At 33.9% G+C, this 24,169-nt stretch overlaps 1 protein-coding gene across 1 annotated transcript; it reads right to left on the reverse strand.

Moving 5' to 3' along the window:
* Positions 1-11,430: 11,430 nt before the first annotated feature.
* On the reverse strand, positions 11,431-23,879 carry LOC138330262 (uncharacterized; the record flags this gene model as incomplete). Its single annotated transcript, XM_069277742.1, is given in 14 exon segments — positions 11,431-13,383; positions 14,147-14,233; positions 14,577-14,695; positions 15,456-15,583; positions 16,227-16,295; positions 18,211-18,311; positions 18,558-18,722; positions 19,534-19,564; positions 19,567-19,612; positions 21,179-21,280; positions 21,943-22,070; positions 22,789-22,841; positions 23,555-23,613; positions 23,844-23,879. Coding segments are annotated over 14 exon segments (1,200 nt in total), but the record flags the coding sequence as incomplete, so codon positions are not given.
* Between the last annotated feature and the right edge of the window lie 290 nt (positions 23,880-24,169).

A 24,169-nucleotide genomic window follows, 5' to 3' on the forward strand; every position in this document is an offset into this window, starting at 1 on the left:
AGTGGTCCAGGTATATCCCTATTCAATATGATAGTAGTACAGGTATATCCCTATTCAATATGATAGTGGTCCAGGTATATCCCTATTCAATATGATAGTGGTACAGGTATATCCCTATTCAATATGATAGTGGTCCAGGTATATCCCTATACAATATGATAGTGGTCCAGGTATATCCCTATACAATATGATAGTGGTACAGGTATATCCCTATTCAATATGATAGTGGTACAGGTATATCCCTATTCAATATGATAGTGGTCCAGGTATATCCCTATCAATATGATAGTGGTCCAGGTATATCCCTATTCAATATGATAGTGGTACAGGTATATCCCTATTCAATATGATAGTGGTACAGGTATATCCCTATTCAATATGATAGTGGTACAGGTATATCCCTATTCAATATGATAGTGGTACAGGTATATCCCTATTCAATATGATAGTGGTACAGGTATATCCCTATTCAATATGATAGTGGTACAGGTATATCCCTATTCAATATGATAGTGGTACAGGTATATCCCTATTCAATATGATAGTGGTCCAGGTATATCCCTATTCAATATGATAGTGGTCCAGGTATATCCCTATTCAATATGATAGTGGTACAGGTATATCCCTATTCAATATGATAGTGGTCCAGGTATATCCCTATTCAATATGATAGTGGTCCAGGTATATCCCTATTCAATATGATAGTGGTCCAGGTATATCCCTATTCAATATGATAGTGGTACAGGTATATCCCTATTCAATATGATAGTGGTACAGGTATATCCCTATTCAATATGATAGTGGTCCAGGTATATCCCTATTCAATATGATAGTGGTACAGGTATATCCCTATTCAATATGATAGTGGTACAGGTATATCCCTATTCAATATGATAGTGGTACAGGTATATCCCTATTCAATATGATAGTGGTACAGGTATATCCCTATTCAATATGATAGTGGTACAGGTATATCCCTATTCAATATGATAGTGGTACAGGTATATCCCTATTCAATATGATAGTGGTACAGGTATATCCCTATTCAATATGATAGTGGTACAGGTATATCCCTATTCAATATGATAGTAGTACAGGTATATCCCTATTCAATATGATAGTGGTACAGGTATATCCCTATTCAATATGATAGTAGTACAGGTATATCCCTATTCAATATGATAGTGGTACAGGTATATCCCTATTTAATATGATAGTGGTCCAGGTATATCCCTATTCAATATGATAGTGGTCCAGGTATATCCCTATTCAATATGATAGTGGTACAGGTATATCCCTATTCAATATGATAGTGGTACAGGTATATCCCTATTCAATATGATAGTGGTCCAGGTATATCCCTATTCAATATGATAGTGGTACAGGTATATCCCTATTCAATATGATAGTGGTACAGGTATATCCCTATTCAATATGATAGTGGTCCAGGTATATCCCTATTCAATATGATAGTGGTCCAGGTATATCCCTATTCAATATGATAGTGGTCCAGGTATATCCCTATTCAATATGATAGTGGTACAGGTATATCCCTATTCAATATGATAGTGGTACAGGTATATCCGTATTCAATATGATAGTGGTCCAGGTATATCCCTATTCAATATGATAGTGGTCCAGGTATATCCCTATTCAATATGATAGTGGTACAGGTATATCCCTATTCAATATGATAGTGGTACAGGTATATCCCTATTCAATATGATAGTGGTACAGGTATATCCCTATTCAATATGATAGTGGTCCAGGTATATCCCTATTCAATATGATAGTGGTACAGGTATATCCCTATTCAATATGATAGTGGTCCAGGTATATCCCTATTCAATATGATAGTGGTACAGGTATATCCCTATTCAATATGATAGTGGTACAGGTATATACCTATTCAATATGATAGTGGTCCAGGTATATCCCTATTCAATATGATAGTGGTACAGGTATATCCCTATTCAATATGATAGTGGTACAGGTATATACCTATTCAATATGATAGTGGTCCAGGTATATCCCTATTCAATATGATAGTGGTACAGGTATATCCCTATTCAATATGATAGTGGTACAGGTACAGTGGAACCTCCCGAAACCGATCATGGTCAGTGCACATAATTTCGGCCGGTTAAGAGAGGGTTCGGTTTGGAGAAGTGAACCGAATACCGATCATTACGATACGTATTTAATCAATCGGAAGTCGTTTTTTACACTAGTGTACCGCATGTATGCCTAGTGTTCGTTAAAACCGACCGATATTGATTGTTAATGTGAATGATATCACAAAAGAGAGAATCATACATGTACGTTTAAAAGGAAGGGATTACAACAATCTTGATTTTGTTACCGCTTATAAACGTAGTTTAGTTAGTTAATTGCGTGAATGTTCTTGTGGATGTTCTCGACTGCACCAACCTACATACATTTACATTTGTACATGTATGTACGGCCGATCGCTTCCGGTTACGTCAAGAATCAAATTATATGGTCACGATGATCAGTCGATGCCGGTCATTATGACATAGTCATTTTCTAAAACAATACATGGCTTCGGCTTCTTCATACAGATAATTTACGACATATGTAAATAAAAAAAACCCGTGTGATTTGAATACGAAACTATCTCTTTATTACTAGCTCTGCTTGTTTTCATACAGTAAACAAACCGCGTGCACGTGGTAGACTTTCGTTAAATATCTAGACAATAGACATGATTAAATAATTTCACCACTATCTCGGGTATAATTACTGTGTACCTATAGCCTTCACATCTGTATACATGCCCCAGGACATGGCATGCGACAACTATGGTACAGGTACGTGTGTATTTCGCGGTCGGTTGATCAGACCTCAATGCAATCTATCGGTGTCGCTCAGGTAAGGCCGGTTTTCAGAAGTGTATTTTAGTTACATTTGACTATTCCGATCTCAAATTCGGTCCGGTATTCGGAATTGGGAGGGATCGGTTTTGGGAAGTTTTATATACTATTAATAAAGAGGAATTCATTCCGTACATGAAATCCATGTTCGGTTTTTAGAGGTGATCGGTTTTGAGAAGGTTCGGTTTCGGGAGGTTCCACTGTATATGGCACTCTCAGTTCCAACACAATTTGAATCCAAAATGGGTTAAAATTCAAGTTAAGCAAATATTATGTGACCAATTTTTACAAAAATGGAATAATGACATTTTTTATCCTCAAAGTCAATTTGCTATACAAAAACGAATGTAATTTTGAAAAGTATTTTGATAAATTAAATGATAATGAAAGAATTTTAATGTGTAAATTTAGAACAAGTAATCATAAATTCATTTTGGAGTCTGGTAGATGGATTAATATGAGTTATCAAGATAGTATTTGTACTTATTGTGATACCAATGACATTGGTGATGAATTCCATTATTCATTAAAATGTCCGTTTTTGACCTTAGAAAGGAAATTATATGTTAATGAGTACTACATTGTAGTACATCACACCAAATATCATCAAATTTTTACAGCTTCTGAACTCAAAGAATATGAAAATAATTTATGTAAATTGATCAAAGTTATGTTTAAAAAAGTCATATAATTTCTCATCCTTCTATGTTGCATTTCTTGACTGTTATAAATACATAATGTATATTGTAAAGAGACTAGTAAATTGAAGTTTGAAGTTTGAAGTAAAGCCGCACAGTCAACCACAGTGCACCTTTTGATATACAACAAAGGACTCATTTACCTGCGCCCGGCACCGTAAAACTTTCTCAGACAGAGTTTTTACGCAAGTCTATATAAAATCATACACTTGAGTAAATAATCTGTATGAGAAATGTTTTATGATGCCGGGCCCAGTTCTCTAGTTTAAAGAATAAGCGTCTTAGCATGACATTAGAAACTACAGTAGTCCGGCTTATATACACTATGCATACGTAGAGGCTTAACATATATTTATCAATATTTCATAATTTAATATCCTAAACATTATGAGCCTACAGATACTATCTCGTAAGGCCCTTTATTTATGATGTCGACTTTGCAATAAAATTTGGAAGACACATTTTCGCAATTTTAAATTTAGATATTTTATCCAAGCTTTTTAGTGTAATTTCGGACTGTTTTGTTGTTCAGATTTATTGATATGAGGAATAATTCGTTAATTTTAGCCACATCAGATTCAGAATTAGCCGAATCAAAAGATATACAAAGAATAAAGGTGTTCGAATAAACCCTTGTAATTGATAATGTGATCTCCCGATATCAAATTTCCCTTTAAAAGGTTTTTGTGAAATATAAAGAACTGATCTTAGATACGACCATCTTCGATATATTGTACTCCAAGTATTCCGATCACTTGCGATCTCGACACCCCTGGACTCTCTGATAGTAAACAATACAGATATCTATATTTCATCAATATTAAGACCTTTAGTTTGGTTTAGTATGGCGCCCTATCATCAACCAGGGACACTTTACGGCCGGGAAAGTCTATATTTTGGGAGACTGCGGTATATTCATGTTGTGAACTCTTGTCCTTGCTACATGTATAGTGTTAACTTATATTTTACCGCATCAGTCAAAATATAATTAATATGGACAAACCAGTCACCCTACTCCATGAATGTTGAATATCAAAAAAGTGTAGAAACTACTTCTTTTATATACTATATTGTGTTTCGACCAGGGGACAAAACCCATGGCATTCCCCACACAGAGATCACAACTGGTGAAAATCGCATTATGGAGGAAAGTGAGGAAATGAGTTTTTTTCACTCAAAGATTTAAAAAAAATTAACACTTATTCACAGTAGCAATCATTCAAGCAAGGGCCGAAAGAGACATTATGGAAAAAGAAAATCAGTTAGGACGAAAAAGAAAAGATAGAATCCAGACTTTAGTTGCATTTTAGGATTAAGCAATATTGTTGACCATGTACCGACAGGGCACAATGTAAAGGAAAATGCTTCAAATCCGAGGCATTTGCTCGTGCAAACATACAATTACTTTTATTGAATTTTAAATCTTTTAAGTAAAATCTGATGTTTTATGTAAAATAAATGGGTAAACAGATCCAGCTATTAGTTTCTTGAAAAATTCAAGATATTAAACTTTGAATGTACACGAGTGTTATGGAACTATCTAAACAATAACATTTTAAAGCTAAGTGCTTACCTTTGTGACAACCTCATATCCGAGAAAAAGCATACGCTACTATTATCCAACAGGACCTGAACTGGTATGTATAGTTTAAAACATTCTGAACTACAGTTTATCGTTTTTGTTAGCATTCCCGATTGTTAGCATAACATCCAGTGTACGCAACCACGCATCTTTAATTTTGCGTGTCAATAATGTTAACAAACACAACTGACGGATTTTCTTTAGACATACATATACAACACGCTTAATCGCTTTTGTATAATACAAGATTATTATCGACAACTTGCGTTTGCGTGATGACATGTTAAAATTACCTTTCTCGAGCACAGTGGTGAATCCGATATGGAGTGGCCATTTTAGTTCACCTGACCATAGGTCATGGTGACATATAGGTCATGGTGACCTACGTCGTGCGTCGTGCGACGTTCGTTAACATTTCTTTTTGAACGCGATAACTTTAGTAAATATTCACTGACCTTTATGAAAATTTATTTATAGACTAACATGAGAAAGATCTCGGACGAATTAGAAAATCGACTTCATTCGACACTAAATTACGGAGTTATTGCCCTTTGCAATTATAATAAATAGCTTGAACATGATAACTTGAAAAAATATGCACCGAGCTTAATGAAACTTTTTATGGAGACTAAAATTGGAAAGATCTCGGACGAGTTTGAAAAATCAGCTTGATTCAGTTGTAACTTACGGAGTTATTGCCCTTTTCGATTATAGTTTTTGAATCTTGTGAGCATGATAACTTGAGTAAGTATGATCCGAGCTTAATCAAACTTTGCATATCGACTAACATTGGAACAATTTCGGCTTAGTTAAAAAATCAGCATGATTCAATGGTAATTTACAGAGTTATAGCCTTTTGCACTAATAATTACTATTGGACCTTGTGAACACGATAACTTAAGTAAATGCGGCCTTATTCGACAGTTATTTACGGAAGTATGCCCTTTGCACTAATAATTATCATTTGACATTGTGAGCCAATTAATGAAACTTTGTATGTAGACTAACATTGGATAGATCTTGCAAGAGTTTGAAAATGGACCTGATTCGGTTGTAACTCACGGAGTTATTGCCCTTTGCAATAATAATTATTGAACTTTGTGAAGACGTTATATTTTAACCGAGCTTGATGTTTGTAGACTAACATTGGAAATATTTCGAACGAGTTCGAAAACCACCTTGATTAGACGATTATTTAAGGAGTAATTGCCCTTTTCACTTATAATTATTATTGGACCTTGTGATTATACATAACTTGAATAACTATGCACTCAACTTCATGAAACTTTGTATTTAGATTAATATAGGAAAGATTGACAAGTACGAAAATCGACATGATTAGAACGCACTTTACGAAGTTATTGCCCTTTGCAATTATAATAAATGAATCTCTTGAACATGATAACTTGAAAAGTATGCACCGAGCTTAATGAAAATTTGTATGGCGATATTTCGGACGAGTTTGAAAAATCATGGAGATATTGCCCTTTGCGATTATAATTATTGAATCTTGTGAACATGATAACTTGAGTATATATGATCCGAGCTTAATAAAACTTTGCATATCGACTAACATTGGAAATATCTCGAACAAGTTTGAAGATATGCTTGATTCAACCCTAGCTTATTTACAGAGTTATTGCCCTTTGCAATAAGAAATATTGAACCTTGCGAACAGTCATGTGAGTAAATATGCACATAGCTTAATGAAATTTTGTATGTAGACCTGTTAGATGTACATGTGTGTTCCTATTTCGCGAACAAAAAACACCAGTTGGCTAGTAAATTTCATAACTAATTTGTATCAAATATCAGATGACCGTTAAGGCCCATGAGTCTCTGGTTTAAGATGGCGGTCACATTACAAATCGAAAAAGCTCGTGTCTTTTAAAAATTTGAAAATTAACTAACTCGAGTTTGATACACCACAGGGATTAGAGAATTATTTACAGATCATATGATCATGGACCCAAACATTACTCTAGATTCTTGAAAATCGTTTAAATAAAATTCAGTGTCTGCGGCTGATATAATATGCATGAACAATCTCATTGGCCGGCTATGAAAAGGTCTCAGTGGCGTAGGAAGATGGAAAGATGAATACGCAAATTAGCGGGCGAGCACCGAAGTCTCGAGATTTTGATGTTTGGGGGTCCGTGTCAATTACCATTTAGAATGGCTGAGATGAGTTTTACGATGTAATTTGATGAATTCGCGAGCGCCGAAAGCGCGAGATCTTGTTGTTATGGGGTCCGGGGGTCTCCTCCGGGAAAAAAAAGTACGATTAAGAATACTTGAGATGAGTTTTTCCTTGTATTTTGATGATTTTAAAGCGTTCTTAACAGGGTAATTTTTCGATTTTAAGTTACATGCATTTAGAAATGATACTTGTGAATGTCGTCATACTATTATGCAAACCTGCTCGATCTGAACATACCAGAAAGACATGTTTGCCCCCACCCCTCTTCCATCGCCCGTGGGTCTCTCTTCTCGGGACGCTGATCTTTGTACAATGTAACACATTCAAACACATACACACTGTATGTAGAAGAGAGACTTTATATAACCGGCCAATGGGATTGCAGCAGAGACCTAACTCATGCATATCATATCGGCCGCAGACCATGAATTTCAATTAGTTGATTTTCAAGAATCTAAAGTAATATTTGTCATAATAGGGCTTAAATCGTCTTAGTTCCGGCACTTTGTATAGATGTGTAGGATGATTATAAAAGGAAAATCATCGCTCTTTCCAACGTTAGTATCCGTTTTTATGAAGATGTGCTAATTAGGCGGTTAGAAATTTTGAGTCTGTGAGTTTGCCACCCTTCACGTATAGTAGTACCATAATATGTAGCATATGATTTTTACCGTTTTTTTATCTAGACCTCTAAAACGTCAAAAATAGTCTAGGGCACTCAGGTGGGTCCATATTTATATAATTTGTAACAGTAATTCTCAGATCCCTGTGTGATATACAGGATAAACAAACAGTCACTTGTTGGGGAACCTCTGTATACCATGTATATGATGGGTCTGTAAGACACAGAGAAAATGCCGCACCGCCATTTTACGCGGGTCGTCGTCAAAACCTTGGAGCTCCATCAACGTACAAAAATCGTTTTGAAATAACTCTCCATCATCACCCTGGCGCAAATTGAATTTTCTGATATTAATGTTCATAGGCACTATCGACTGTTTGGCTTAGGAATACATGTTTGGGAATCTTTCCCCAAAATATGAATGTGATACAGGGGTCCGCTAAATTCACTGCTATGACAACGTGGTATATACACGGCGTGAAGATATACCGGGACATAAATTTACAGGGGCCTATTCAATGCAAATGAATGTTGTCATACATTTTAACCTCACTTTGCCCGAAGGGCTTTTGTCATGGCGCAGCGTCCGTACTTCCATCGTCCGTCAACATTTCCTTTAAATTTTGCATGGATTGTAACCAAATTTGGCCTGAAACACCCTTTGGGGAAGTGAAGTAGAGTTTGAATAAATTTTGGTTCTGACCCTCCGGGGCAGGAGGGGCGGAGCCTGATTGGGGAGTAGAGGTCAATATTTAAATTCCTTTAGAAAAGAAACAAACTTGTATTCAGAACATTACTTGGCATTACAAACCAGGTGAGCGATACAGGCCCTCTGGGCCTCTTGTTTGTATTTGGTGGAAGGACTGATGATACGAGATATGAAATATAATGAAAGAAATCGGAAATTTTACTAAAATCAGTCTCTAGTCCAACTAGTCCTTTAAAAAGCCCCTCAAAGATACAATTAAATCCATTGAAAATCACACTAAACTGACCATACTCCTTCTCGTTCGAAATAAAACCAAAAGACAATCCAAATATACGGATACCGTTGCGGATTCAGCACAGTGTCCAAGGTGGCTAAGACACATCATCAAGGATCACAACGGCACATATATCAAGGACCACTAAGACACATGTATCCAGGATCATTAAAACACATGTATCAATGATCAATAAGACACACATGTATTCAGGATTACTGTGACACATGTATCAAGGATCACTAAGACAGATATATCAACGATCACTAAGACACATAAATCAAGGATCACTAAGACACATATATCCAGGATCACTAAGACACAGATATCAAGGATCACTAAGACACATATATCGAGGATCACTAAGACACATGTATCAAGGATCACTAAGACACATATATCAAGGATCACTAACACACATATCTTCAGGATCACTAAGACACATGTATCAAGGATCACTAAGACACATAAATCAAGGATCACTTAGACACATATATCAAGGATCACTAAGACACATATATCCAGGATCGCTAAAATATATGGATCCAGGGATCCCTAAGACACATATGTATTCAGGATCACTAAGACACATATATCAAGGATCAATAAGACACATATATATAAGGATCACTAAACACATATTTCAAGATCACTAAGACACATGTATCAAGGATCACTAAGACACATATATCAAGGATCACTAAGACACATATATCAAGGATCACTAAGACACATATATCCAGGATCACTAAGACACATATATCAAGGATCACTAAGACACATATATCAAGGATCACTAAGACACATATATCCAGGATCACTAAGACACATATATCCAGGATCACTAAGACACATGTATCCAGGATCAATAAGACACATGTATCAAGGATCACTAAGACACATGTATCAAGGATCACTAAGACACATATATCAAGGATCACTAAGACACATATATCAAGGATCACTAAGACACATATATCAAGGATCACTAACACATATAAAGGATCACTAAGACACATGTATCAAGGATCACTAAGACACATATCAGGATGTATCAAGGATCACTAAGACACATGTATCAAGGATCAATAAGACACATATATCAAGGACCACTAAGACATATATATCAAGGATCATTAAAACACATAAATCAAGGATCACTAAGCCACATGTATCAAGGATCACTTAGACACATATATCCAAGATCAGTGAGACACATATATCCAATAACACTAAGACACATGTATCAAGGATCAGTAAGACACATGTATCCAGGATCAGTAAGACACATATATCCAATATCACTAAGACACATGTATCAAGGATCAATAAGACACATAAAACAAGAATCACTAAGACACATGTATCAAGGATCACTAAGACACATGTATTTAGGATCACTAAGACACATGTATCCAGGATACTAAGTCACATGTATCCAGGATCACTAAGACACATGTATCAAGGATCAATAAGACACATATGTATTCAGGATCACTGTGACACATGTATCAAGGATCACTAAGACATATATATCAAGGATCACTAAGACACATAAATCAAGGATCACTAAGACACATGTACCAAGGATCACTAAGACAATACATCATGTACCAAGGATCACTAAGACACATGTACCAAGAATCACTAAGACAATGTACCAAGATCACCAAGGACCAGATCACTAAGACATATGTACCAAGGATCACTAAGACATATGTACCAAGGATCACTAAGACATATGTATCCAGGATCACTAAGACACATGTACCAAGGATCACTAAGACATATGTACCAAGGATCACTAAGACACATGTACCAAGGATCACTAAGACATATGTATCCAGGATCACTAAGACACATGTACCAAGGATCACTAAGACACATGTACCAAGGATCACTAAGACACATGTACCAAGGATCACTAAGACATATGTATCCAGGATCACTAAGACACATATATCCAGGATCACTAAGTCACATGTATTCAGGATCACTAAGACACAGATTTCAAGGATCACTAAGACACATATATCCAGGATTACTTAGACACATACATCCAGGATCACTAAGACACATGTATCCAGGATCAATTAGACACATATATCAAGGATCACTAAGACACATATCTCAAGGATCACAACGGCACAAATTTCAAGGATCACTAAGACACATATATCCAGGATCACTAAGACACATGTATCCAGGATCAGTAAGACACATGTATCCAGGATCTGTAAGACACATCTATCAAAGATCACTAAGACACATAATATTATATCAAGGATCACTAGGACTTTTGTATAAAAGATCACTTGGATAATGGACATTTTTATGCATAAAAAACGAGTTTTTTTAAAAATATACTGAATTATTTATAATCATTTATGCAGTCTTGACTACATAATTTCAACGTTATCAGACAGGATTAAGCATGATTTCAATTTTCTGAGTCAATTCAATATTTTATTTTAAATATGTAGCAAACACAACATATTAAACATTATGTACATGTAAATAAATTCAATAAACCAAAATATATATAATCTATAAAACATTAACATATTTTTATAATATACAATTTATTTAGAATCTACAAGATAATTTATTTGGATTGCTAATTAAACACAAAAATTGTGGTACATGTATATTCACGGAACAAGGTTATTATAAGTACAATAATGTACTATATATACTGTTTATGTTATAGTGGATGCCAAATTTACACAGAGAATAATATATAGTCAATCTTATCCAACTCAAAGTCAGCAGGAATGTTGAAACGTCTGAGGTATTTAAAAAAAATAAAGTATAAAAACTTGGAATATTTGGAGTCAATTTTGACTGCTTGAGTTTGAAATAAGGATTCTCACTACAAATAGTGATAACTCATAATATACTGTGCTCATTTTGTTTGATTTTAGTTATCAATAAAAATTAAACATAATGGTCCCTGTAAAAATATTCACACCGGTTAAATGGATAAACATAACACTTCTAGCATAAATATATTAAGGGGTTAAAAATACCATCTTCTAGGCGAGACATGAGATATTCACAAGGCAGCATGATCTATAAGAGTTACCTCCCTTTGTACTGAAGGCGTGAATGGCTAAACAAACTTTTGACGTTGAACAAGTTAAATCATAATCTATGCTTTCATTGTGATTTGGTTTAATGCTCATTATTTAGAATTAATAAACATAATGCATGTTATATTTATATTTATTGACTTAGCAAACTTTAACAGTTGCCAATCAATTTGGTAACATAAGCACTATGTTTAACTGATATGGCAACATGACATTAGGACAGGGTTCATCTGATTAATTATGACATTAGGACAAAGATCATCTGATAAATGATGACATTAGGACAGGGATCATCTGATAAATGATGACATTAGGACAGGGATCATCTGATAAATGATGACATTAGGACAAAGATCATCTGATAAATGATGACATTAGGACAAAGATCATCTGATAAATGATGACATTAGGACAGGGTTCATCTGATAAATGATGACATTAGGACAAAGATCATCTGATAAATGATGACATTAGGACAGGGTTCATCTGATAAATGATGACATTAGGACAAAGATCATCTGATAAATGATAACATTAGGACAGGGTTCATCTGATAAATGATGACATTAGGACAAAGATCATCTGATAAATGATGACATTAGGACAAAGATCATCTGATAAATGATGACATTAGGACAAAGATCACCAGATAAATGATGTCATTAGGACAAGTTTATCTGATAAATTATGACATTAGGACAAGCTTTATCTGATAAATGATGACATTAGGAAAAGGTTTATCACATAAATGATGACATATTAGGACAAGGTTTATCAGATAAATGATGTCATTAGGACAGTGTTTATCAGATAAATGGTGATATTAGGACAGTGTTTATCAGATAAATAGTGATATTAGGACAAGGATCACCAGATAAATGATGTTATCAGGACAAATTTATCTGATAAATAATGAAAATAGGACAAGGTTTATCTGATAAAATATGAAATTAGGACAATGATTATCAGATAAATGATGACCTTAGGACATGGATTATCTGATAAAAGATGTCATTAGGACCCGGTTACCAGATAAATGATGATGTTAGGACATCATGTACTCGGTCAGATACATGATTACTTAATAATTTTGTGCTATATCAAAGTAATTGGATATTGATTTGAAAGTAAAATCACTAAAAACACTTCCATACCATCTATCAAATATCACAGTTAATAAGTCAACATCAGCTGACCAATGTCTGTTTCGGTGGCAACACAATTTCCACCAATCATTCAACCATCATCCAGCTCCCCAATATCAAGATGGCAGATTTCTGTGGAATCCCCAACAGTGTGTCGTAGTTCTCGTCTGGGGAAAAAAACACCAGTAAGAACAAAATAAATTACCCAAAAATAACTGGCAAAAGCTTCGAATCTGCCTCGATTTGAAATTATAGTCAATTAAGCCATGTTAGCCATTTTAGATTCTAATTAAAATAAAAAATTCTGCCAAAATTAAACCCACACATTAGAAGTCAGGCCAAAACAGGAAATCACTTAAAGATGCTCCACTGCTGACATATGGTATATTTTCACTATCAAAAACAGGAGCAGGCGATTTAGTATTTTTCTTCAGTAACAAAAGTTACTTACTTTACACCATTACCACCTTTGAAAAGTTTGAGCTTCTAATTTTACTTCAAGTTAAAATTACAAAAAATAATTAATTGCATCCCGAAAAAATTTCGCGGCACTATATCCTATATGGAATGAAGTACTGATTGCGCATGCACCAAAGGCGAAATAAATTATTTTATATTATTTTTTCTGTTAATTAGACATATATATACACTATTAAACACCAATTATTGTTCAAGTGATGAATATCATTTATGCTCTGTCGGTGGTGGAGCATCTTTAAAGAAGCGAAACAATGATTACCATTACTATATTATTATATTTATGGAAAAAACAAATAATTGTGGCTTTTAACTTTTAACAGCAATTAACTCTGCAAAGACTTAATATGGTAAATGAATGATATTAATCAATTTATACCTATTAGAGACATAAATGACACATATATTGATTGGCTCTGAGACAAATCCTCTATAACTGTAGAAAAATCTCACCTGAAATCTGACTCTGTCAGTGTTCCATTTTGAATTAATTTTCCAACATTACTGATTTTCTTTCCTCCTAAAGCATCTATACATTGTCTGTCAAAAGAAAAGAAGTGTGAATTCAGCAACATATTAAAATATTTAATAATATTGAACAAAGCCAAATTTCACCCTAACCTTCCACTCACTAGGTTTTCATATTTTAAGTCTGCATTTAATTTGAGGTCAGTGCAATTGAGGCTTCAGAAAGGGGAAGGGGCATTTATAGGGATGGGCGCTTATTAGGTCAAATATGGTGAGATTGTAGGTTGTGACGCTATCTGATTGGAGATATACACTTTTAAGCAGAACTTGTTATATCAAATGATATAATAATGATTTTTGATATCTATAGATAACATTTGGATAAATTTGTGGTGATGATAATAACAATATTTACTTTTTAAAGAATCTTGTATGTGTTAAATGGTGATCTAGCATCTTATCGTCAGAGAAAAAATCATCGTCTGGTGTTACTTCCTGGGCCACCCTTGCTTGTGTGACAATCTGATCTAAATCCTGAAATTAGATAAAAACTTATTGATAAATGTTACACAGTACAAGCTGCCTTAGGAACCTCATGGACTTTCTTGGGGTCTTCAATTGGCATTTAAACACTATTTGGTCTGTGTATGACGACAGCTTAAATGGCTATTATGATAATAAAGACTATCAATTACAACAGTATTGTAAAAACGATCACTAGAAGTTACAGGTTTATCATACATTGTACAACAATCAACAAGTTCCCCATTGGGTATGGAATGAAAGATCAGACAAGCATTCTCATCTATTTAAAAAAAAAATATAGCAATAGAAGTCCAACATATAGGTCTCTGTGACTTTATTCTGGTACACAAAACATCAATTACTCGACAAATAATATTAAAAATATTACAGAGTTAACTCCCTTGTGGGTAGGTATAAAATGTGACGTCATAATTTTGTGAGCAAAAATCACGTCATTTTTTTTCCGAATATGCAAACAAATGACATCATAATCAAAATACCTACCTACATGGGCAGATAACTCTGTACTTAACAAACATAATAGTATACTGTATTACTGAATAAGATATTACAAGATCAAATTACATAATCACTAATTACATATACATGTACACATTTAATTGGTTATCTCATTAGAAGGAGCACATTCTCATTGTTTTGATTTTGTTTCCTTATATTCATCTGAAGCAAAATAATTTCATCATACATGGGAGACAATTCCTGGAAAATATAATTACTATCAATTCAAGGGAGGTAATCTAATCCTTACCTCACTAGAGTCGTAATCTTCAAAGTCGTCTGCATATTGTACATCAGAGTTATCCTCAGCCTTGTATTGTCCTTCTGTCTTGTCTTCTTGCTCCATTGAAATTTCTTCCTGGATATCTTCTGGAATGTCTTTAAACAGTATTCCAAAAATTTAAGTAATCTACTAACTATCAGGCAAAACAAAAAAAAATGTCTGTTTAGGGTTACCCGACCAACCATACATGTAATTTTTTTTACCTCCGACCCTAATCCCCACCCCCCACTTTTCTACAAAAAAAACCCAAAAAACCAGGATTTCCATCTCAGACTCCAGTTTCAGCCATACGTTAGAGTGAAAGACAAAAAAAAAAAAAAAAAAAAAAAAAAAAAAATCATGACCTACCAACCCTAAACACACATATTTTTTTTTGGCCACATTTGAAATTTTTTTAATAAATAGAAAAGAAAAGCTATGCATTCAACAAACTGCTGGGGACCAAAAATTGCTTCATCATAAGTCTAGTCGTTATATGTAATATTATAAACATACATGTATTAGCAAAAAATATTACTATATACATTATAACCATATATAACTGTATTGTGACCAAATTGAGATATTTAATATACATGAATAATTGTTTTTATCAGATTTTATAGGTTTATTCAGATCTTTATCCCAAGACGTTTTGCCTGAATAACTACATGTATATGTATGACTGTATAATTGTATGTGATTTTTTATGAAGCTCATATCTTCCCAAGGCTGTTTTCATATATTATAAATATTAACCTTCTTCTAGCTCTGAATGTGATGAGTCATCAAAATCATCAGAATAGTCGGACAGAACTTCAGCAGTATCTGAAAAATATTTATTTGATATAAATATGTTGATAATAGAATGGAACTGGCCTACAAATCAATCCAATTCAAAAATTACAAATCAATGAACCATTAACCTACATGTAGATGTGTTATCATAAAGTGAGGAAAAATTAGGCTAGTTTCAAATTCATTTACTAAATATCATTCTAAATAATATGAAGTAAACCAACAATCTTTTGCATGCAATTAACTTTTGCAAATTGTGATCAAAGTGCTAGGATATTCGCGAAAGTTTATATCCACAAACTAACGTCTACAGTATATATATGGATAGGAATCTTCATTCAATTCTAAATCTGCAAATTTAATATTCGCGAACTTGTTTTGGAATGGAAATCGCGAAAATAAGTAGCCGCAAATTAAAGATGCTCCACCGCTGACAAATGGTATTTTTTCATTATCAAAAACAGCAGCAGACGATTTAGTATTTTTATTCAGTTACAAAAGTTACTTACTTTACACCATTGCCGCCATTGAAAAGTTTGAGCTTCTAATTTTACTTCAAGTTAAATATATAAAAAATAATTAATTGCATCCCGAAAATATTCCGTGGCACTATATCCTATATGGAATGAAGTTCTGATTGCGCAAATTAACCAAAGGCAAAATAAATTATTTTATGTTATTTTTTGTGTTAATTAGACTTATATATACATGATTAAACACTAATTATTGTTCAAATGATGAAGATCATTTATGCTTTGTCGGCGGTGGAGCATCTTGAAAGAAAATGTTTCACAGTACAGTATTGGCTTACACTGACAATTTTTTTTATTAATTCTATTTCAAACTTGCATAGTGTGTTTATGTCTTTCCTCTCTATACACCCATAAACCAGTTATTAAAACAAAAATGATTTTTGAATTAAAACATTTATCAATTTTTTTCAGGTGTATATTATGTATATCAAGGATTTAAAGCTACTGATCAAAATTCCACAGAGTGACATTCTGACACCATTTGCTTGGTAAACCAGACTCAATATACCATATAAACACTATTCAAACACATAAACAGATTGATATTCACTAAAATGAAAACTATGAAAATTAAGTACATTTGAAGTAATCCATACACAGTCATTATGGCTTCTCACTTTTATACCTGATCAGCAAAACATCAACTAGTGGAAGATGAACAGAAGTTGAATTTTGCACCAAAATGACCAGAAAATGAACAATTTAACTCATTCACCCCTGAAATTTCATAATGGACTGGTCTACTCCTTGATTAAGAAGATCCTAATTATGTTTGCAGGGGTGAATGAATTAACACACTATAAACAGTTCCTACCATCACAGCTAACCCCACTGTCCTGTTGTTTCGGTGATCTGCCCTCTGGTTTCCGTGGCGATTTGTTAAACTTTTTCTTTGTTACTGGAGTATTACTTCCACTGAAACAAAGTTTAAGTTAAATTGATTTAACTTAAGGATTAAACATACTGTGAATTAAAGTCTTTTGGGGCAACTTTATTTTTCCTTTTCATATACGTCCTTGTATATATATATAAAGCTACTGATCACAAAATTCCACAGAGTGACATTCTGACACCATTTGCTTGGTAAACCAGACTCAATATACCATATAAACACTATTCAAACACATAAACAGATTGATATTCACTAAAATGAAAACTAGGAAAATTAAGTACATTTGAAGTAATCCATACACAGTCATTCTGGCTTCTCACTTTTATACCTGTTCAGCAAAACAATATCAACTAGTGGAAGATGAACAGAAGTTGAATTTTGCACCAAAATGACCAGAAAATGAACAATTTAACTCATTCACCCCTGAAATTTCATAATGGACTGGTCTACTCCTTGATTAAGAAGATCCTAATTATGTTTGCAGGGGTGAATGAATTAACACACTATAAACAGTTCCTACCATCACAGCTAACCCCACTGTCCTGTTGTTTCGGTGATCTGCCCTCTGGTTTCCGTGGCGATTTGTTAAACTTTTTCTTTGTTACTGGAGTATTACTTCCACTGAAACAAAGTTTAAGTTAAATTGATTTAACTTAAGGATTAAACATACTGTGAATTTAAGTCTTTTGGGGCAACTATATTTTGCATTTTCATGTCTTTTTTATGAAAATTGATTTTTATTACGCACAAAATTTAACCGCAAGTAATCTCTAACAGTTTGTAATTATCTTAGACTAATTTTAATCACGTCAAACTCATTTGACCATGAATGACCATTTCAATCTAAAGTCATAAAATTGAAATTACCTGTTTTGAGAGTTTTTACATGTGCTGCCCTCTACAGGAAATGTATGGGGAGATAACTGATTGGCAGGATCTCGGACTCCTTTTTGTAACCGCAACATTTCGTTTGTCTCAATAAAGGCTGCTAGGTGGCGCTGCACAAACGGCATGTTCACGATAACACTTGCACTGTAGAAATAAAAACATACAGATATGATAGCCTAGGACTATGTTTACACTGGGTATATTCTGGATTGGTAACATATTTTACCAAATTAGTGCTCCTGTCCCTATAAGCTCCCCTCACCGTTTTTGAGGTTTAAATTTCACTTGCTTCAAATTAAATATAGACTGTAACTATAAAAGCTGTGCTGGTTTCTCTATTTCATTGTTAAAAGACCCACTACCTTTTCCAAAACCGCTTTTAACTTTTAAAATGAGAATGTAAAAAAAAGATAGGTTATTTTGTAGAGTAGCAAAAGTTAATAATTCGTGTATCATTACCTTCTGAACAATTTGATTAAAATAAATAAAATATGAATTTTCATAACGTGGGTCGTCTTATGTTTCCAGCCCTTGTTCTAAATACCGCAGCTAGTTGACAATCACTGCGTCAGACAAATCTTGAAATTATATTGCATCTATCTGTATAAGAAGTGGCATGCTTTTACAAGACTGGCATGCAATATGGAATGAAGATTGATGCAGATAGCAAAACCTTAATCAGTACATTTACTAACAATGAATTGAAGGCTTGGTTTTGGTTTTAATAGTTTAACATCCTCTTTACAGCCAGGGTCATTTGAGGACGTGCCAAGTTTGTTGGTGGAGGAAAGCCGGAGTACCCAGAGAGCAAACCACTGACCTGGCAACTGCCCAACATGGGATGCTAACTCATAACCCAGAGGTGGAGGACTTGTGGTACTAAATGTCGAGACATCTTTACCACACGACCACTGCGCCCCCTCCCATAACCCCCATCAAAACAAAAAAATTGAACCTTGGTCTGTCATCTGGTGACTTCACCAACAACCGGTCACCAAACCATGAAGGCCATCAGAATACTGGTCAGGAATTCTCTACAAAAAAGGAATTTATAAATTGACATGTTAATTTTTACAGAGATGCAAAAATAGTTGATGCAAGTCTACAATGTCTTAATGCTGCTTCTAAAAAAAGATATGTACAAAATCCACATTTGATTTATTTACTATTATATTGATCAATGATAAAATTCCGAACAATATTATATGGTTGTTATATTTCGCAGGTTTAAAATTTTATAATTTGCTGTTTGGAACTTTAACAAGGACATAGTCATTCAGATCCCCCGCCAATGGAGATATCAAAGCTGAAGTAAGTTTGATTGTGGAGACTTATGTGTATGAAAAAAAACAGGAAAAAGGAAGTTGAGCTAAAGAAAGATGGAGTATAATTCAAGTAGAGCGGGGCTGCAATTGTTGAATCAGATATACAGCCTTGACATTTATATTAGACTATATACACAAACATAGGTGGAGTTTTGCAAAGTAACATTTAACATTTACCATGATATTTTCAGCAATGTTTCCATGGTAACGGAAAATGTGCAAAAAAAAAAAAAATGAAAACCTAAAAATAGCAAAAGGTACTACTAGACCATGAAAAGAAAGTGTCTATGAAGTTTCGTGGAAATATCTCTGCTTGTTTTAGAGTTATGCTCCGGAAATAAACCTGCTACAAAAATATGATATTTTCAGCAATGCTTCTATGGTTACAGAAAAAAGCACAAAAAGTGAAAACCAAAAAATAGCAAAAGGCACTACTAGACAATAAGAACAATGTGTCTATGAAGTTTCATGGAAATATCTCTGCTGGTTTTAGAGTTGTGCTCCGGAAACGATTCTTACACAAAAATATGATATTTTCAGCAATGTTTCCATGGTTACAGAAAAAAGTACAAAAAGTGAAAACCTTAAAATAGCAAAAGGCACTACTAGACCATAATACTAATGTGCCTATGGAGTTCCGTGCATATATCTCAACTGGTTTTCCAGTTATGCTGCGGAAACGAACCTGGTACAAAATATGATATTTTCAGCAATGTTTCCATGGTTACGGAAAAAGTGCAAAAAATGAAAACCTAAAAATAGCAAAAGGTACTACTAAACCATAAGAACAATGTGTCTATGAGGTTTCAAGGAAATATCTCTGCTGGTTTTAGAGTTATGCACCGGAAACCATTCGTACGGACGGACAGACGTACGGACGGACGGAACCCATTTGTATATCCCCCGCCAACTTCGTTAGGCAGGGGATAATAAAATATTTGTGTGGGTTTATTTTCCCGAATCACCCTGTAGCCTTTGAAAGTGTCATTTATGTGACAACTTGTGCCATGTAAATCCATGATTTTGCAAAATTTTGTGAAGAATTCAATTTTGCAAAGTTTGAAGAATCTGCGAGACTAAGGAAATTAAAACACTCGCAAATATTAGAAACTATACAGTAATTAAATGGAACATGTAAAAGTTAAAAAAAATATTTTGTAGCCAAAAAATATTTTCATGATCAAGTGACCTAGACATAATTCGTACGTTTACAGTACAACAAAAATATTGAGTCATTAAAAAAAAACTCCACCAATTTTTTCAATTAATAATTACCTCATACTCAGCTTTGATTATTTTCATGAAGAGACTGATTAGATTTTGAGCATCGAATGGCGGCTTTAGGGCACACATTTCATAAAGAACACATCCGAGGGCCTAAAATGAACAACAAAATATCATCAAGAAATTTTAGAAATTTAACTGTTGAGATTTCTGATAAAATGACCATGCAGAACAAAAAATCAAAGGGAAATTAATGAATAATTGATATTGGCCTTCCTTCAACTACTTCTTTTGCATGTAATCTTTCTAAATACAATGTATTTCACATCACAATAAAATCAGTAAATCATAATATAAATTAAATACATGTAAGACATAAAATCATACTAAAATTTGAGAAAAAAATGAATTATCAATATCTAAAATTAGCTATCGGTCATCTCACTTTTAAATACCGTTACAATATACATGTATATATACATGTAGTAGAACTGAAATACACAGCAAGTTGTTTACAGATTGTAGCATATTTAACCCCTGTGACCTTGAATGAATGTCAAGGTAATTCATTTGAACAAACTTGGTAGTCCTTCATGCTAGCATGCTACAGGCTCGATATGAGTATTCTAGGCCTTTGGGTAATTGAAAAGAAGTTGTGTGAAAGAAAAGTTTACACACGACACATGGCACAGCGGTCAGCGCACAACGATGAACAAAGCATGATGAATATAGGACACTTCAGGTCAGATAACCTAAATATGTATTTGTATTTGCTGAATACAAAATAAAACATATTTAGAAGAATAAGATCTTACCCAGACATCAGATTTAGAACTATAAGGGATATCTTGGCACAGCTCTGGACTGAGGTACGTCGGAGTGCCCACCACTGTTTTGGCTAGGTCTATCGTATGGTCGAGAACCTTAGAGATCCCAAAGTCACCTAGTACACAAACATATCATATTGAATGTTATTAGAAATTGATAAAACAAATTGAATACTTGAAATAAAAATACACATTTAATTATTTAAATCCAAGGGGTAACATTTACTATTATAATAATGTAATGTTGTAATACATGTATTCACTATTAATGTCGTAATATTCACTATATTACAGTATTGATATTCATCCCTGGAAAATGTCATTGGAAATCTTAATTCATTATAAGGCATATTTACATATAAGGTGAACAAATCTGATCACTCATAGGCAGGCCTATATTTCCTACAGAGTCTTTTAAAGACTATTTGGAGAGTGTCGTCCAACTTCAAAGCAATACAGTCAATCATTCTGTATTTTTATTCAATTCTTTTGATCAAATGACCAAACTATCAGTCTCATCTGGTATCGCACACAGATCCTTCAGTTTTGCTATTAGATATTCCAGAGGTACTGGATATTTGAGTGAAATTAACTCATGGAATATAGAGGATGAGATAGTTACAGAGAGGGACGAAGAAACAAACAAACAGACGATTCTGACTTTCCACATCATTGATTTATTTTACGACTTGTCGTGAACTGCCCATGCTTAGCAGCCAGTGTTAAAGAATGTTGGACACCCTTACCACTCTGCCATGGCAGTGAGACAATATAGTCAGAGGACAGAGAAATGCAAAATATAATTCTACACTTACTAACACACAGCCAACTTACCTAGCTTAATCACATTTCTTTTGGTGAGGAAAACATTTTCTGTTTTCAGATCCCTGCAAAACAAAAGCAGATGGTATATGATAGGAATACATATCAAAGAAATAATAATCATCATAGATATCTTAAAAGGTAACATCAAGTTTATTGTTAATGACTGTAATCATCCACAAATTTTAATTTCATGAATAACAAATTACAATGATAATTGATTGTACTTTTCTATACATGTATTTGTAAATATATGGGCTTTTTTTTCATTTTTCAAATAAACAATTCAGGGTACTTGAAGCAGAGTTTCCATCACTATCAACCACTCATCCTCGATTCTCCAGGAGTTCCAATCACTTACGATCTCTACACCCCTGGACTATCTCATAGTAAAACTGAAGGCAGCTACAGCCCAGAAAAATCCCTTTTAAGACTACAGAGAGTGACGCCCAACTTCAAAGCCTGACACAGTCAACAGCAATGTACCATTATATAGCTCTTTTGATGTACCGGTACATAAAAGGCTTAATTACATGTTCTGTTCTGTTGCCTCCAGTTTTTCTATGAGACAGTCCAGGGATGCAGAGATTGTAAGTGATCAGAACCCCTGGAGTATCGAGGATGTCAACCACTTTGCCATTAAGACCAATAGAGATGTAGGGAGAAAGTACCTCACTTTAATCAATTAACTCTTGCTACCTCATCTGTTAAATTTTCCAACCACCTCCCCCAAACCCACAGCCCGGTCCTAACCTCCACGCACCTACAATAAACATACCTGTGAAGTATTTTCTTTGAATGAATGTATTGTACAGCCATAATCAGTTGGACAAACCACTGTAAAATAAAAAAAAAATATATAAAATTCACATAATTATTATTAATCATATAACTGAAAGAGGATTGTGCAAACGCTATTTCAAAAATAAATACTGGTAACATAATTTTTTTTGAGTTTTAAAAACTCACATAGCAAATTACTGGATATATGGAATTTGTCAATGAATGCTAAGAGGACCTGAAATTTTTTTTATTTCTTTAATCTTTATTTATTTTTTAATACTTACACACATAATAACAGTTTCTTCAAAGTATTTGCTTTTCTGAAATTGTAAAGTGAAAATATTACAAATTAACAGAGAGAGAATAATTATCATGGAGCACAAAAATGAAATTTTATGTCTTATTGAGAAGTAAATATGCGTACGTGAAGCCATTTTGTAGGCTTGAAATGACTACCAGTGCTGCGTTAGCGCCCCAAATTATATAATCTTAGAGGAATAGTCTCCATACAAGCATGATAACATAAAAAACGAAATCTCAATTCTCGACTCTAACTCGTTGTAGAGGGGGCACTATGCACGACGACGTATTTAATTATATTTTATGCAAT

This window comes from Argopecten irradians, chromosome 8 (genome assembly GCF_041381155.1).
Source record: "Argopecten irradians isolate NY chromosome 8, Ai_NY, whole genome shotgun sequence".
Taxonomy (NCBI): Eukaryota; Metazoa; Mollusca; class Bivalvia; order Pectinida; family Pectinidae; genus Argopecten; species Argopecten irradians.